Source organism: Oryzias melastigma, linkage group LG5, assembly GCF_002922805.2.
Source record: "Oryzias melastigma strain HK-1 linkage group LG5, ASM292280v2, whole genome shotgun sequence".
NCBI classification, from domain to species: Eukaryota; Metazoa; Chordata; class Actinopteri; order Beloniformes; family Adrianichthyidae; genus Oryzias; species Oryzias melastigma.
Window position 1 is genome coordinate 21,571,565 of NC_050516.1, and position 16,897 is coordinate 21,588,461.

Here is a 16,897-nt window from a genome sequence, read left to right on the forward strand (position 1 = left end):
CCTTCCAGCCCAAACAAATGCTCCTTAAATGTATCCCCCCCCCTCGTCCCCGCTAGTGTGTGCCATCTATTGCATTGACTGTGTGAGGAGGAGACGCGGCGGTGGGTGTGAGCGTGCATGCGTGCGTCCGTCCGTCTGTGTTTGTTTTAACCTCTGCAGCTTCTTTCCAAACCCGAGCGTCGGAACAGCAGCGGGTTCTGCTCGGAACGAGGGGAGGAGCTCAGCGTCTGACTGTCTGTTTAGTGTCCTGGCGGCGATGGGACACCCCGCACAGCTTGTCGTATCAGATGTGAATTTTCTATTCAAAAGCAACGGACTCACGGTCAGGACCACCAGCAGGAGGAAGGAGGAGAGTACAGCTGTGAAGTAGGAACTGTGAAATCCACAAAAAACTGGAACCAGAAGGAGATGTTATTCCAAGCTGCAACACACTCACAGCTGTGTGTGTTTTTAGTCCACTTGTTGTGTTACTGCCATCACAGTTTCACCCTTCAACTTTAGTGGCTGTTTATTCACGTGGCCACTGTCTGTGCCAAAAAAAAAAATAAGATGAAGGCGAGCTTTGTTAGTTTGACTAAACTGTGAATAGCTGGTGAGGATGACCACCCCCTCCTCCACTCCCGTCAGACTGTAAATAGTGTACAAGCATCTGGCGCGTCGTTTGGTACGAGTGTAGTATTTTTGTGACAAACTTTGGAGAGCAAAAAAAAAACCGCTTGTAGTGGAGAGAAAACGGTTCGTTTAAAGGGACAAAAACAAACAAAAAAAAGTATTTATTTATTGCAAATATTTATTGGGTGGCATCAGTTCCTGTCACTATGGCAACCGTCTTTATAAGCACTGCACCTGCACTGCTCGCCGCCGCGCGACACGTGAAATTTTTGATGATTTTATCAAACCCATGAGGAAACACTAAATGTTATTTTTCCACGTCGAGAACATAATATGTATTTGTGTTTACTAACGAGGCGTTATACATATTAATAAAATAGTTGTGTCATTAAAAAAAAAAAAATTACTGCTTTGCCAAATTTTAGATGTGCCATAAGATAGTATATTCCAAAGAGGAAACAAAATAATTTAAGGAGTTTTAATTTAAATTTAAAAAATAGAAAATGGTCCTGCAAAGTCGGGAGAGAAAACGCAACATTTCTGTAGCTCACATGAATGACCTCTATGCAGTAGGTTCTCCTGTCCTAAAAATGTGAGCCGCTCCCCCTCATCCCCACGGAACCACACGTGAGCAAAACCACAAAACTTTGAAATCTCGGAAGGAATGTGCAATAGTTGAAATCTGGACTGGCATGATCATGTTATTTATTTTTTTAACACATATATTTTGTATATGTAGATTTGGTAAGTCATGTGCAATCTCACTCTGACCAAGAGACAGCAGTCACTTTACCTTTCATCGGCCATTCTTTTCTTGAAGACGATATTTTTGGTCATTTGCACTCGTAGATTAATAATAAATACATTTATATGAATATATATAAATATATATAAATAAATATATGTGAAATATAGAGGAGCAAAACAAAGCTAGTTTTTAGAACTATGAAAAAAGCATATTTAATGTTTTTAGTGTTGCTTGAATGTCCGATCATATGTTGTGAATGCTGCTAGTATATATAAATATATATATATATAGGTTTATTTGTACTGTAAATAGAGGTGAGTGGTTCAACAAAAAGGGTACAGATATACATATCAGTGGTGGTTACCAAACACGACCAGGCTGTACTGATCTCTAGACAGGGTTAGCTTTCTGTTCAAAACGACAAAAAACGAATGATGCAATATTACACCCACCCACCCCCCCACGCGCTTTTATCTTCAAGATTACAATCTTTATCACCACAACTGAAGAAAAGCAACTTTACCAAAGCAGAATTTTAATTTCTGCGGCATGTTTCCTTTTTGACGCTGATGTGTTTTGAATTAAAGCGTTTCAATTTAAAAAAAAAAAAAAAAAAGAAACTACCTTTGACACCTGAAGACTTAACAAGAAGCCACTCCTAGTTCTCAGAGATTTCGGGGTGCCGGGTCGTGTGGATCTTCTTTTCACTCGGTCGTCGCTGAAACAGTGGGGTTTTTGAAGAGGAAAAGTTCTTTTTTTTGGGATCGTCTACCACATTGTCTGCATCATCTGAGCCTTTTAGATTTATCCATAAGATGAGATATATGATGTTTATTGGAAAAAAGTTTATCGGAAATGAATTTATTTATTGAATTCTAAATGTTTTATAATTGCTGTTTGCATGGTACTATGTGGCAATATTTGTTTTTAGTGGTTTCTTATAGTGATGTTCACGGTGCAGCGCAGGAGCGAAAGGCCAGTCGGTCCCAACAAGTTACAAGAATTTGGGAACTGCACTCGGCAACAAGACCAGACCTCGAGAAAACAAGCCTTTTATTTTTATTTTAGTCTTTTGGAAAAAAGTGAGAAAAAAAAGTGTGACTTCACTATATCGTTACTTGTTATATTTCAATCTTGCTGAAGTAGTCTTATGTAACGTAACAGGAGATTTTGAGTTTGCAAATAGATGAGCCTTAGATGGGTCATTTCACTTTTGTATATATAGATATCACTTAAGTCAGAGACACTGTAACCTACTAGTGTTGTCTTTTGTTGTACACTGTTCTATCACTGTGGACGCAGTCTTTGTAAAACCATGTGCAATATTTTTCCCCCTCATTAGGTTTCTTTAGTGGGTTGTGTTTTTTGTTGGGCGGAGTCTCTGACATCATCATCTTTTGGGTCCATGAAGGACAAAAAAAGGCAGAGAGGACGCTCTGTGACAATCTGCAGCAGTGGAGCTCCACTCTGCACCGTTCCACAGTGACCTCTGGTGGCGGAAGAATGTATTACATCCAGAAATCCCAGAACGTCAGAGACCTGCCCATTTTTTTTTTCTTTCTACAACATTTAAGTTGTTTCTCTTTGCCACTTTTATTTATAAGGGAAAAAAATAGTGCTTGTCACTTTTTTCTTTGAGATGAGCCCTCCCAGAACCCTTCTGAGATCATACTTACCCCCCTGACTCCATGGTCTCCACCCCATCCCAGCCACAGTCCACCCCAGCTCTGTATTTTAAATGTGACTGCAGTATAATTCAGAAAAATGATCAAAGAATATAAAACTTGCGCTTCCAATCCTGGTACTGGCTCTGCTTGGACACATGTCGGATAGTCGACTTAAGAAAAAAACCAGCATGTCCTCCTTCTTCTCTCCCCCCTTTCCCCAGCTGAATCCAATGATCTAGACCAGATCCTTTTTGCCTGCACAACTGTAGCATGAGACAAACCAATCGCTGGTCATTCTTCAAGTCTCCATCCTTCAATGGAATATAAAGGGCTCTGAAACACTTCTGTTACCAGGTTGAAGAGGCTTTTTTTTTCTGTTCAGACATCAACTGAGAACAAAGAAAAGAAAAGAACATCCCCGACTCTCTAAGAGAAGGCAGACGGTCTTCAGGAGACAGACAGGCCTGCAGCAGCACCTACACTTCACACAGTAGACAAACCGGAGCGGCTATCCGCGCAGTGCAAGCAGAGCCACATCCCAGTTATGTTGTGTAACTCAGTGCATGCATGCAACTACCCTGATGAAGGTGTGCTGAAAATATATTGGGTGTTTGTGATATATTGTTTATACTGGTCAGAAACTTTGCTTTCTATTAGTATAGTTTCCTCTTTCCATAGGACTGGCCTATAGAAGATAAAAATGATACGTTTTTTATTATTATTTTATGGTAGATCGGTCAACAAGGTCCTCTTTGTGTTATCAGCAGGTAAAATTACCAAAGTACACTTTTTGTTTGATGACGCAACGTGACAGTAAACTAAAGGCAGACACGGACAGTAAAAAATGTGATAAAATCCTGAAAGTTTGATTCTATTTATGTATAAGACTAGCAGAGGATGCTGTGTCCATCACCTCTGAGCAGCTTTTGAACTCCGTCTTCTCGTTTTGACCTCAGAAAGTTCGTCTTTAGTTCACTGTGACAGCTGGAAACATTTTGAATGCTTGTAGCAGCAAACAAAATGTTCCTCCAGAGCGTCTGGAGTTTTCTTTCGGCGTGAGCAGTCTCATGGTAGAGCTGTAGTTTTGTTTCAGTTCTGTGGGAGTGGGTGTGTGCGTGTTTTACTTGTTGCACCTGGAACTGCTGGGAGCAGGGGGTGGTTATGGGCGAGGGTGGGCGGGGCTATGTGTAAATAAATAGTGTGGAGGTGTTTATTTTCTGTGTCAGTGTAAGTTAAATATTCTAAAATAAAAGAACCTGTATTATTCTCTCTTGTGATTCATAGTACTTTAAAAAAAAGAAGAGGAAAATGTAGTTTTATCTTGCATAACAAATGCTTTTCTCTGGCTTCTGGCGATCCCCATTCCATTTTATAGATTTGTCAGCACAAAATGCAATAAACCAATACCATTTTATTACATCAAACGTGTGTGGAGTTTTTAATTACGGCTTGTTTTGAGAACAACAACAACAAAAGTACAAATGAAACGGCGGGAAACTATAAAAAGCATTACTGGTTTGGATCAGAAACCAAAACAAAATTCATTTGCTCAAAGACTCACTTGTAAAAAGGCTGAAAATATTCAGCCCCCAAAAAAATTGAAAATACAATCAAGCAGTCTGAACACATCGTTCCATTTTATCAATATTAAAGGGAGAAAAATACAAATTAAAAAAGGTTTACTGATACAGAACTGGTGAATGCCATCACTCAGAGGTGTGGTGTCTATTTCTATCAGCAGGGGGCGCACTAACTCATTCCAGCTCATCAGTAGGGTCGAGAATACATGGACATGGCTGGGACCTGCCCCATGCTGGGGGCGGTTCTGGAGGGGGTTTGCTGAGGAGCTCCAGAGCTCACCAGGTTATTGAGAGACGGTCCACTCTGAATGAGAGTGTCAAGAGCTTTCTGGACGCTGGGGTTGTCAAAGTTGATGCCTGAAGCAGCCATGGGGGCCCTCTGAGCACCGAGTGCTGCAGGCAGGCGAGCCGGTGGGGCGCTGTAGGCCTGTGATGCTGGAGCAGGGGCCCCAGGCATAGTGGGGCGGGAGGGGTTTTGGGAGGAAGAGGGCCCCAGAGAGCTGTAGGGATGAGACTGAGGGGTCGCAGAGGGAATGCTGCCGGCGGCTGTCAGGGGCCCTGAGCCGCTGTTGAACAGACTGAGGATTTTAGCCTGCAGCTCCTGCTGATGACTGGGGTTAGCGGAGGTGCTGGAGACGGCCGACAGACTGTGGTGGCTGGGCGGCTGGGAGGGGAGCGCGGAGGAAGCTGGGATCCCTGCAGACGATGCCGGACCGTCCAGATGAACTCCTGCAGGAGCACTGATGTGACCTGAGGCAAAATGGTGGGAAACAGGTTTAAAAACAAGTTCTAATGTTTGACAAAATACTAAATCTGATTTATTAACACGGGAAATTAAAAAAAAAAAAGTTTAACTTCAGTCACAAATTACCTGCAAGAGGATCCGATACACTGCGAACTAGACGAACCCTTTTGTCCTTAAGATACGCAATGAGGGCGTCCAGTTCTTCAGGGGTTAAAAACCTGAAAAACCACAGCAGACATCATTAAGTCTCTGAATCAATTGTTAGTTTCTACTGAAGTCATCAGTGAACCGTAAAAACTCGTGTTGCCATGAAAGGCAGGATTATGGCCCCCAGGGGACTCTGAGCACTTAAACTGGAGAGACCCTTGAAAACGTTTTCAATTCTTGATCTGAAAAAATTCAACTAACTGTAGCAATATTGTAAATTAAAAAAAACTACCACGAATAAAAATTAGAGCCGGGAATCGATTAGAAAAATTGACCAATTAATCACAAACCTGGAAAAAAATTAATCGCAATTGACTTTGTTCTGTTACAGTATTTGCCGACCACTTATCTGCAAATAATCACAATTAAAAAGAATAAAAAAAAAAAAAAAATCACACACAAAACTGTACATTTAGAACATTTATTATTAATTAAGGCTGTCAATCAATTAAAAAAAAATCAGATTAATCAAACTTTTGTGTTGTAATTAATCTCTATTAATCACAATGTTTTACCAGGTACAATATGCAGTTTTTGAACAAAAATCCAGTTGAAGCCTAAATCGAAGAGGCAAAGCGAAGGACTGCTGCTCCTCAAGGTGAAATTAATTCACGTTAATGAATATTAACCCGTTAATTCTGTTTGATTAATCGCGTGCCTTAATGTTCACAGCCCTACTAAAACTACAGTGTTCCCTTATGTAAGTTCTAAAGAAAACCTGATTGGTGAAATCCATAAAGTATGATTCAGATGTTTTAACTCCTCACTTAACACTTTATACATGTTTGTTTCTCAGACAAACATTTTCACATTTGTTTAACTCTCAAACCTTCATAGAAAATAAGTCCAGTGTTATAGAATGAAAACAAAGATCTGATGGAACTGAACACATTCTGCACAGGAGACACTGCACAGTGAAGATTGATTGACCGTGTTAACAACCAATTTAGAATTTATTGGATCGTAAGGAGGATTCTTAGTGACTAACTGGGTAAAAACCAGCAGATGTGAATTCAGCTGAAAGAAGCGATTATGGCGTCACTTCAATATCCAGCTATGAAGAAGAGGAGAAATAATAACCAGTTATGTAAATATTAGTGAGAGGTCAGTGTGTGTTCAGCTCCATGTTGGGGTTTGTATCAGCTTTAAACCCCCCAAAACCAATAATTTTATATTAAAATGAACACTTAATGAATTTGGCTCATATTTTTTTTCAAACTACTGAGGCTGCATCCATCCGACAGCCGTGTCCTCGTCTAACCTCTTTCTGAAGGTGATTGGAGCAGGAGTTGCAGACAGCTGAAGTGACAGTTGACTACAGGCAACACTGATGAAGTGGTGTTTGTGTGATAGCTGGGCTGTGGGGCGCTGAAGTGAACATGATACCTGTTTTCAGACAGCAGGGTGATGGCTGTGAGCACAGACACAGGATGGCTCTCTCTGTCAGCCTCTCTGAGGAGGACGTCATCTGCCATCTTGGCAGCTTTTCTTGCGATCTCCTCCCGCTCTTTTTCGCGGTTCTCAACCTTGTAGGTGTCATAATTGTGGGCTACCAGCATCATGGCGTCCTGCATGGGCATATTTCGATGCTCTGCGACAAAAAAAGAACAAGAGTGTAAGCATTACAAAAAGAATGCCATCCTGTTGTCTCATTCTGTTGCTCACACATACCTTGTGGTGTGCCAAACAGGATGTTGACGGTGCAGGAGCGGTGCACCTGGTGCTGCTGGGTAATGATGATGGCAAACGGAGTGCGGGCTCGGCCCACATCCTCTAGTGCTTGAGTGAGAGACACTTCAGTGTTCAGAAAGATCAGATCCACTACCATCCCCAGATCGCGGACCTTCCGCCCAACCGTCTCTGCATACTCCCTACAGTTGTTTTTGAAGCAGAATAGACGAGCGCACAAACACACAAACACACACACAGGAACAGTATGAAATGAAACCGCTCCAGGTCGCTGCAGGTATCTCACAGAAAGTGAACTTACTTCTGCGCCTTGTTGACCACAATCACCGAACAGTCAACGGGACGATCGGTGTCGTAGCGCCGCTGGAGCTCTTCGTAGTACTGCCGGTACAGTTCATTACGCCGGCGCTCTTCTGGACGAACGCGATCAGTTACTGCAGAAGGAGAAGAGGGTCAGCAGGGTCCCCGTTTACTTTAACAAAAAGCTAAAAGTTGTCCAGTCTGCATCATCACCTGGATCACGGCGACCATTCCAAGGATCCACATAAGGATCCCTGAAGGCTTCGTCCTTCCTCCTGTAGTACTCCTCCGCGGCGCTGCCACTGCGGTAATACCGGTCGTACTCATCTCGGCTGAAATGATGTTTCAGTTACATAAAGTTTTAAAACCAGTGAGCTCAGTGGGTCTCAGTCACCTGTAGGCAGGATCCCGTGGATCAGCCCTGAGGTCTTTGTCTCGGCTCTCAGAGGTGCGGTAGCGGTAGTCCGGGTCACGAGAGTGGCTACTGGGTCTCGGCTCTCGAGGGGAGTCCCTGGCGTCCCGACTGTCTCGAGGCTCGCGTCCTTCACGTGCGTACACGGGGGAACGTGACCGAGGCCGAGGAGCCCTGAGGGGAATAGGATGGATTAGTCCAAGAACAGGTGGAACAGTCCTACTCGGTACTGCAGTATGAAGAACTTGCTCTTACTGGCAAGGACAAGACTCCATTTAATAAAAAGAAATGAACAAATGTGAAGTTTAACAAATAAAGACATGGAAAGAAAATCTTTTTCCCCCATTTTAAACCATTTGGTTGCATAAATTTGTGTTTCGTGTTGTTTAGAGTTTAGGAAACTTCCTTCACATGGCTTTGTCTTTTGGGATGACCAACCTGTGATCCACACATTCAGCTGGAGGGCAGACTTTCAAGTCTCGTATTTCTCTTTGTGGAATATGGCTTTTTGGGAAAGTATGTTAACAAACTCCACCACTAAATTGAGCAGAATGCAGATTTTTACCTCAAAGCCAGTAAATAGAAATACAAACAGTAAAATATAAAATGAGTGACACCCCCCCATCTTGCATTGAGGCAGTGAAGTATTTCACTTCAAGTTGAAGGATGCAACCAAATCGCTGTAGGTTGCCATGAACTCAAATACATCCGAAGCGGGTTTTTTACTGACGTGTGCTCATGCAAGCGTTTGGTGAGCATTTGCCGCAAGTAGTTAGGAGTCCAAGTATGAAGGTCAAAGCTACTGATTGTTCCAAGAGTTCGGCTATGACCACTTGAGGTACGATACGGAACGAAAGATCCATTCCCGCGGTTTGCGTCACGTACACACACCTAGAGCGCTTGTTTGGAGGGATTTCAGTTGCTCGTTTCTCAGAAAACTTTTTTTTAAGAAGTGAAAGAATAAAATGAGTTGTTTTCTTTTAAAATGCACATTTCTTTATTATAGCTTCACTGCATCAAAAACGTATGGACTTACAGCAGCCTTTATCCCGGTGACTTAAGACCACGGTCAATGTTCAACGAACAAACTGCATGGGAGCTGATACGGTCATTTAAATGGAAGTACAAGTCATTGCACTTTGAAGATCGTACGTGTCAAGACAAAGAAAAGAAAGTTATTTGCTCTAAAATTAGGTCTTAAACTGGGAGTAAATGCAGTTTAATGAGTAACAGTATTTCATCTTATTGAAAAGACAAAATGCAGAAGCTGTGTTTAGAAAATACAGTGAGCTTACAATCTCATGTTAATTTCTAAACAATAGTTATTTAAACTTTGCTAAAACTAAATTAAGAATCAAATCGATCAAGAGGATGATATTTTATGAAGAGTTTAAGATCAAACATAAATAATTATATATAATTCAAGATCAAATATTGATGAAAAAATACTCTTTGTTAAAGCTCTCTTATGTGATGCAGCAATTGAAACGGGCAGGCCAAAGTCTCCTTGCTCCACTCCATTCTGATGCTTCCACTTGGAGACAAATAGATCCAGTTTTTGTTTTCCTCGTCTGAGGGATAATCTAGCTCAAAACTGTATGACTGAACAGCTTGAATATTGTTAACCATTTTTGTTGCACCGCTAACGTTAGCTTGGAGTTGTAAGGGGCTGTAAGCTAGCAGAAGTGAGTGTAAACAAAGGGATGAGGGGATATTAGCTGAGGTTTATTTCCACTTCCACAGTCCCACCTATAATTCAGATGTATTTCTAATGAACTCCTGCCGTTCTGCAAAAACTATGTCCTAGAAAACAACACCGGTTTTAGGATCTATTATAATTACATCTTCAAAGACCATTGGGAACACTTTTACAATAGATCAAAATGTGATTGGAGTGGGACTTGAAGGAGAAACCAACACAACAGGTTAGAGAAATGTGGGGGAAAAGTGCCTTCAAAACCACTAAAATTGAAAAATAGTCCAAGTCCAGCAGGTTTCTGTTGACCTTTCCATCTTTAGGTACAAAAATGTAACAGGAAAATGAGAAAAGAATTAACAAGAGCTCCGATCAAGCAAATTTCTATTGTCTTCATAACATCGTTTCCACATAATCTCTTCACTGATGGTTTACACAGCTTCTGTAATTTGATTTCAATGTAATAGTTATTTTACTTTTTACCTTAATGCTAAGACCTTGGCAAAACCTGAATGACCTGCAAGTAGGAGCTTAGATTTGTACATTCTTCTGAAAAAGGTTTTAATTCAGATATTTCGCGACATGGCCCGAGCAGGACAGAAACAGCCTGAAGAACATGTTTCTGAAAGAGTTTAAGAATCTTGGAAACAGACACTAAACTGCACAGATTTTTCTTTCTTCTTTATTTCAGCACATCAGAAAATCCTACTTTGAAGGAATTCATCAACCGCTTAATGAAACGTTCCTAGCTAATGACACATCAGCTCCTTTTAGCTCGTCTTGACTGGTGGAAAGAAGTGGTCAGGAAATGGTCAAATACGCTTTTTACCGACACGTAGAGACGATGGTAGGTCTTCACACCCTTTTCGCGTTACTTTACCTTCGTGGCGGGCTCTGCTGGGATAGAGGTTTAGCTTGCCGTCGCTCCACTGCCATATTTACATCTGAAAATAAATCAATCCAAACGTTGAACATTACAGTGACATGAAGATCAGCCAAAGCTGCTCACGCAAAATGAGTGGCCGCGCCACAACTTCACGATCCAATAGAAATAAAGTGCCAGGCTCAAAATGAGATCATCCAAACTGGGCGAGGATCGAAATGCAGCCGACTCAGTCGTCCAGCGGGGAAACTGAGTTGGCGAGAAGAAATGTCGTTTTTCTTGAAATTTTGAAAGTAATTAGCAGCGCAACGGAAAATGCTTAGAAAATCGTTGATCACAAAATGGAAAAATTCTTAATCTCAAATGTACGTCCTTAATCACGTGAATCTTCTAAGTAAAGTAAGACACCGTTTCATTTTGAAGAGAGCAATACTACTTGTTTATTTGCAATGTAAATTTGTGTAGCGGCTTAAATGACAAATTTAAACCAAGATTCACATTTCCGTAAAAGCAGAAAATGTTTTAAAGAACAACAGCTCCAAATAAAAGTGTTTCAAACTAAATTCTGTATTTTTTCCATTAAATAACCCAATAAGACCAAATGCAGCCAGTTTGCTACAACCCTCTAGAATGTTGGATACTTTCTGGGAAACCTTTCATAATGAATAGACCTTTACACTTTGGTTATTAAAAGGAAAGCTTTGGTTGACCTAAAAGAAACTGATATAATACATAAACATTAGAGCACAATTTACTATCATAAAACCATTTATGTTGTTCTAGTGAAACCAGGAACACTATTGTTATGGTGTCAGCTAGGGGTGCCACGACTAGTTGACTAATCGACTATTAAATAGTAAACGACTAATTTAATAGTCGATTAGTCATTACTTTATATTATATGGAGTCAGAGTATAGTAAAATAAGGTGAATGACCACATTATTGACAGATTTGGATTAGGTTCTGTTTATGATTGCACAAAATTATAGTTGTGTTGGCAGATATACCAAGATTTTATAATATATTGATAAAAAACAGTTTTTACTTTTTTTCAAGCTATAGCACCAAAAACCCCAATGAGTAAAATTATAGTCAGCTCAGTTACTTAAAAAAAATATTGCTAATAGTTTTTGTTTGAACTGTTCTGCAATCTGAATCCATACCATTTTGTAACTGATTACACTAGTGTACTCTCTGCAGAAGGTCCATTCTTTGTAGTTTTACTTTGAAGCGTCCTTTTTCTTTGCAAGCCACTCATTCTGTGTAGTCTTGTCAGTGGTTGTGTGTTCTTTCGCTGAAGGAATACGGCTCTGTAAATTTATGTCTATAATAACGGTAAACTCCAGGATTTATTTTTGTACTTGAGCTTTTTACTGTTTGTCCCACAGAAGCATCACTTCTACGCTTTGGTGATCATTAACTGTTGTAAAAGTTGAAGGTCCAGTAAAACAGAAGTAGGCGAGGTAAATAATCAAAAGTGGATGTCTAGAGGCATTTTCAAACAAAAGTGCTTTCATTTTTATGCAAAAAGAGAACAACAACCAGCAGTATTTGCTTTGTTTTTTTCTAAGGAGCTGTGCAATTCAGTGCCTTGCCTTGATGTCTATTCAGCAAACACTATGTATCTTATGTTCCCATATTTATTGCAAATCAAGTGTAAATATGCTACAAAAATTCTAGTTTCTCAAAAGACCACTGAAGGCTGGTGTCAGTAGCGAGGAAGTGCACATCTGTTAAAAGGCAAATTTTACAAAGACTGCTTTAATGTATATTACTTTATTTCCTATGTATAACATTCTTTTTTTTTATCTTAATAGAGCTTAAATTTTGACATCAAAGGGAGTGGTTTTGATTGACACATGAATGGACCAAAGCTCTCCCTATATTTTGTCCTGCCCAGTAGGACTGCTACGATTAGTCGACTAATCGACTACTAAAATAGTCGATTAGTCGTTACTTTATATTAAATGGAGTCTGAGTGTAGTAAAGTTGAAAGTTTAATGACATATGCTAGCTTTAGGACAATGATGGCATTTATTAAGGTTTTTTAGAGTTTAGCTAATCCTTAAGCTACATGATAACTGTTTTGGATTTAGGCTTTTTGGTTTTTTTACACTATTTTTTGGAGTTTAGCTAATATTTCAGCTACATGCTAGCTGTTTAGGCTAAATAAGTGGGTGGTGTAATTCAGTGAGTAGCTTGTAAGGTCAACAGTATAGTGATTTTCACATAATTAAAAAGGATTTTTGCTAATAACTTTTGGCAAATATGAATAAATAAATAAATAATATGTAAACACTGAACGAGACGATGAACTGACAGCTTGTTCAGCCCTCATGTTAAAGTCTGTTGTGGGTCTACGACCAAAGCTGTAAAGGCAAAGAAATACATTCATGCGTTCCATCGGCTTGTGTCACAAATATTAATATTAGATTATTTTATTCTGCTTGTATATCATTTGCTGCTACAAAGCGTAGCTATTATCACGCTTATATTCTATTGTATTTGTTCAGGAACCCAAATATCTTCTCGTCTTATTTGACATGTCTAAAGGCATTGCATTCGGTCTTAGGGGGTTACTCTTTTAACAAAAAAACTTAATATGAAGAAGATTTTTTTAAGCTTCCTTTTTAATGTCAAAAGCAATTCATCAAGAACAACTCACATGCAGCCCAAAAAACTTTCATATCAGTTTAATAAAAGGTTTTCATATTAAGTTGGTTATAATTTGGATTTTGCGGTCCACCCAGCAGGAAAAATGAATCCTCCCGGGCTGTAAAACACACGTTCTTGCAGGTGAAGCTTACCTATTTTGTACCCTTTATATAGTCGGCCTTTTTGAGCCGATCTTGCAGCTTCAGCTTCCTCAACACGCTCAAACTGAACAAATCCATACCCGCGAAACAAGGATACGCCTGGAAGAGGAATATTTTAGGTGGCAGAAACTTAAGACCATTCTGAAGAACATTTTGATTCTTATTTCTATTTTCTAACTTTAGATTGATAGCAACGTACAATGTTGAAACATGCAAGGTCATCCTCCCTGCGATAAACGGTCAAGAATTCAAATTTCCGACTTATTGCTTATAAGTTTACTAACCGATTATCTTGCCATACGGGCTGAACAGGTCTTCCAAATCCTTTTTTTCCATGTCAGAAGTTGGCAAATTCCCAACAAAAATCCTTCTTTCCAAATCTCGAGGATCATTACTGCTGCAGGTGCGTGAAAATCGCCCCGGCGATGGGCTGCGGCTTCTTCTGCGAGACATGACTAGATCCCAACGTTAGCGATTTCTTTCTTCGTGTGCCTCAAATGCTTGAAAGGGGTTGGGTTGTTCGCAAAGAAAAATGCCTTTAAAGCGTCCACGGTCCTGTAACATGTCAGTGAGTTAGGAGAAAATCAAATTCTGTCAAGGATAAGGAGTTTAGTGGAGGAAAACGTGCAAAAAACAAAGTAAATTCTGTTGAAATACAAGTTCTTCACGAAACTTTTTTTTTTAAGTTTGCACCACAAATATGACATGAAGAGAGTTCAAAGAAAAAAAAAAACAATAACGTATTCAGGTCTACATCGTTTATCATTTTAGTATTTTTTTCACAAAAAAATTGAGACTCTTTGATAAAAGAAAAATTGTATCTTCTAATAAAAACAAATTCACTAGATATAATAAAATCAGGATCGCTTTAGAACAGATTCAGAACCCATTTAATATAAAGAGCATTTTTCATCTCCCTTTTAATGTTCAGTTTAGTAGAACATGTATTTTTATTTAGATATAAAGCTTAATTAAACTTAGGGACAGGTGAAGAATAGTATATTAAAAAGAAGGGAGGGCAATGAATTGGAAAATATAAGTGAAAGTTTTCTTAAAAATGTTTGAATGTAAACAAAAAAAGATGAATATTCATGTTTCTGTTTTAAGAATGCACCTAAAAAAAGAATCCTGCAATAATGGATTTAAAAAATGAAAACCTTTTTTTTTTTTTTTAATCCACACTTGAGCAAGCAAATAGTAAAAAATGAAAAAAATAATATGGATTTGAGAATAATAAAGAGGTACTTGGTTGGCACACATTATAGGTTGAGCAACTGTATTTTTTTTATCTTTGTTTCCCCATTTTTCCTGTCCAGCAGCAGGGCAAACAGATGGGGTATATAACAGTTATATACTTCTTTCTCAAACCAGGTGTATATTGTAGAAACCTATTTTGTACATTTAAAACTTTATTTTATTTAGTTAATTGTCGTTATTAGCTTTTTTTTCTCTTCCTTTTTTTAATCTTGGCTAATTTTGTGCTTTAACTTATTGCAAAATAGATCTCAAAGAAAAGAAGAAAGATTGCATGGAATGGAATTTGCCCATGCATAAATAACAAATCTCAAGAAAAGAATAAAAGTTGCTCAGACTTCTCGGAATAAAGTATTTTTTTCTCATTAAAATACTTGCCATGATTTAAAAGTATGATGAATGATAATAAATATACACATTTTATAGCTAATATGCACTCAAAAAAAATCTCAATTTGAAAATTATTTACATAGTTAATGTGTATTCTTGAAAGAACTCCTTTACTTACCTTAAGTTTAGCTTGTTTGTTCTGGATGGAACGTCTTTCTGTCGTCGACACCCAAACGTCTGAAACACAATATTGACAATTTAAAGCAGGATCAGTGGTAATCTGTTCTGCTTTGAACAAACCCTTTTATATATATATAATGTATTTATTTACCTGAGCCCAAGTCAAAACCAAGATCTTTTAGTCACATTTTTCATTAAGATGAAAGTGTAAAAAAAAAAAAAAGTGATTTATTTGATCATTTAGCAATTGTTGTTTGGTCTCAAACCACATTTCCAATGAAAGCCAAAGCCTCCTTTCAACATTCATGATATATTGTATTCTAAAATTATGGTAAAAAGATAAATAGGCCTTTTTTTTTAAAGTCCATTACTAATAAAACCATTATAAAAAAATATCCATCCAAAAAGATGAAACCATAAAATCAAGATGCATTTGTAGAAATTTGACATGTGCAAGACACAAAAATAAAAAAATATTGAGAAAAAAACTCGCTGAACTATTAAAGCAAAAGTGAAACAACCAAACAAAACAAATTAATCTTGTTTTATAGTTATTCTATATATCAATCATCTATTAAACGGGGACTTTTTTTAATTTAAAGTTGTGTAAATAAAATAATCAAAGCCATGCTGATTTATTCCCATTCATTGTAAAGCAATACAATCAGTCCCCACGTCTCAAAATGCCATATTATATCTTCATATATTATTTCAATCGATGAGGCACGTTCCTGTAAATGTGATTGACCTGATTGTTGAGGTCTAATATTGCATAACACATCGAATATTAAAACAAGGTTTGTTTGTCAAAAATCTAGCATAAGTGAACTCCCGCTTGCGGTGATGTTAGCTTGCTAGCTAATGTGGTTGCTTTCAATATGGAGTCCGTTTCATTCTACTATACATGGTATGGTTCACGGAATGGAGTGGGCTTAACAAAACAAGACAAAAACATCCTTGCGTTTTAAATAAGCCTAACAAGACCATGCTTTTTTAACAATAGTATAGACCTGGCTCGTTTTTGATAGTGTTAGTCACTAATCTAATTCTTTCTGACCCAACATTTTAGCTAGGTTAGCTTGAATGTTACTAGCTACCACAAATCGGCGTCATTAAGGGTTTAAGACAAAATCATGTAGCTACATTATATTAACGTGCTGTGAATCATACATTTTAGTGCATGTTTGCATTTAAGGAAACCCGTGGGTATTTACCTTCAACTTCAATTTAATCTCCCTTTAGTTTGAGGCCACAGACAAGCGCGGAGGATCCTGCTAGCTTACAATTGACGACGAACGCACATTGCGCATGCGCTCCCCTGACCGTATCTTTTCACCTTATCTTTAACAACAGAATGGTGTAACCAGTGGATGTAATGCAGGAATCTGCTTCCTGTAACACAAAAGAACAGTTCAGACCTGTTTCTAACTGATCTAAACCCAAGGCCAGACGCAAAATCTTACTACACACTTCAGAAAAAGCATTACGTTGTATTTATTACATTGTTACTATTATAATATGGTCTTCTATTTATTTATATTTATTTATATTGGTCTTCTATTTATTTATATTTATATTTATTTATATTAGACGGGACCACAGTCCCAAATTTCGTCTGTCATGTTCACGTGTTGGATGACAATAAAGAATCTTGAATCTTGAATCTTGAATATCAATAAATTCGGTTTTTCCCCCCACGAATAAAACATTCAAATGTAAAGGGAAAATACATAGACTGTATGTAAAATAACATTATTTATATGTATTTATTTTTACA

The 16,897-nt window shown here is 38.5% G+C and overlaps 2 protein-coding genes across 5 annotated transcripts in view; one reads left to right on the forward strand and one right to left on the reverse strand.

Annotated features, from left to right (window-relative positions):
- slc12a5a (solute carrier family 12 member 5a) overlaps window positions 1-4,296 on the forward strand; it is a gene marked incomplete in the record, with an annotated part of 148,271 nt that extends 143,975 nt beyond the window's left edge. For both annotated transcript variants that reach the window (XM_036211983.1, XM_036211984.1), the window contains 1 exon segment: window positions 1-4,296.
- Window positions 4,297-4,423: 127 nt separating this feature from the next.
- On the reverse strand, window positions 4,424-16,487 carry ncoa5 (nuclear receptor coactivator 5). Of its 3 annotated transcripts, none has more exons than XM_024270528.2 (12): window positions 16,335-16,487; window positions 15,119-15,177; window positions 13,641-13,911; window positions 13,348-13,455; window positions 10,537-10,600; window positions 7,943-8,134; window positions 7,762-7,880; window positions 7,550-7,682; window positions 7,231-7,430; window positions 6,946-7,150; window positions 5,479-5,570; window positions 4,424-5,357 (listed from the first exon to the last, which is right to left on the reverse strand). In XM_024270528.2, the coding sequence occupies exons 3-12, from the start codon at window positions 13,807-13,809 to the stop codon at window positions 4,795-4,797; spliced, it is 1,845 nt and encodes a 614-aa protein (XP_024126296.1). In that variant the 5' UTR covers window positions 13,810-13,911; window positions 15,119-15,177; window positions 16,335-16,487; the 3' UTR covers window positions 4,424-4,794. The 3 variants fall into 3 exon arrangements, with proteins under 3 accessions (XP_024126296.1, XP_024126295.1, XP_024126297.1); XM_024270527.2 differs by having other exon boundaries at window positions 7,231-7,433; XM_024270529.2 differs by lacking the exons at window positions 13,348-13,455; window positions 13,641-13,911 and having other exon boundaries at window positions 7,231-7,433; window positions 16,335-16,486.
- Window positions 16,488-16,897: the final 410 nt, after the last annotated feature.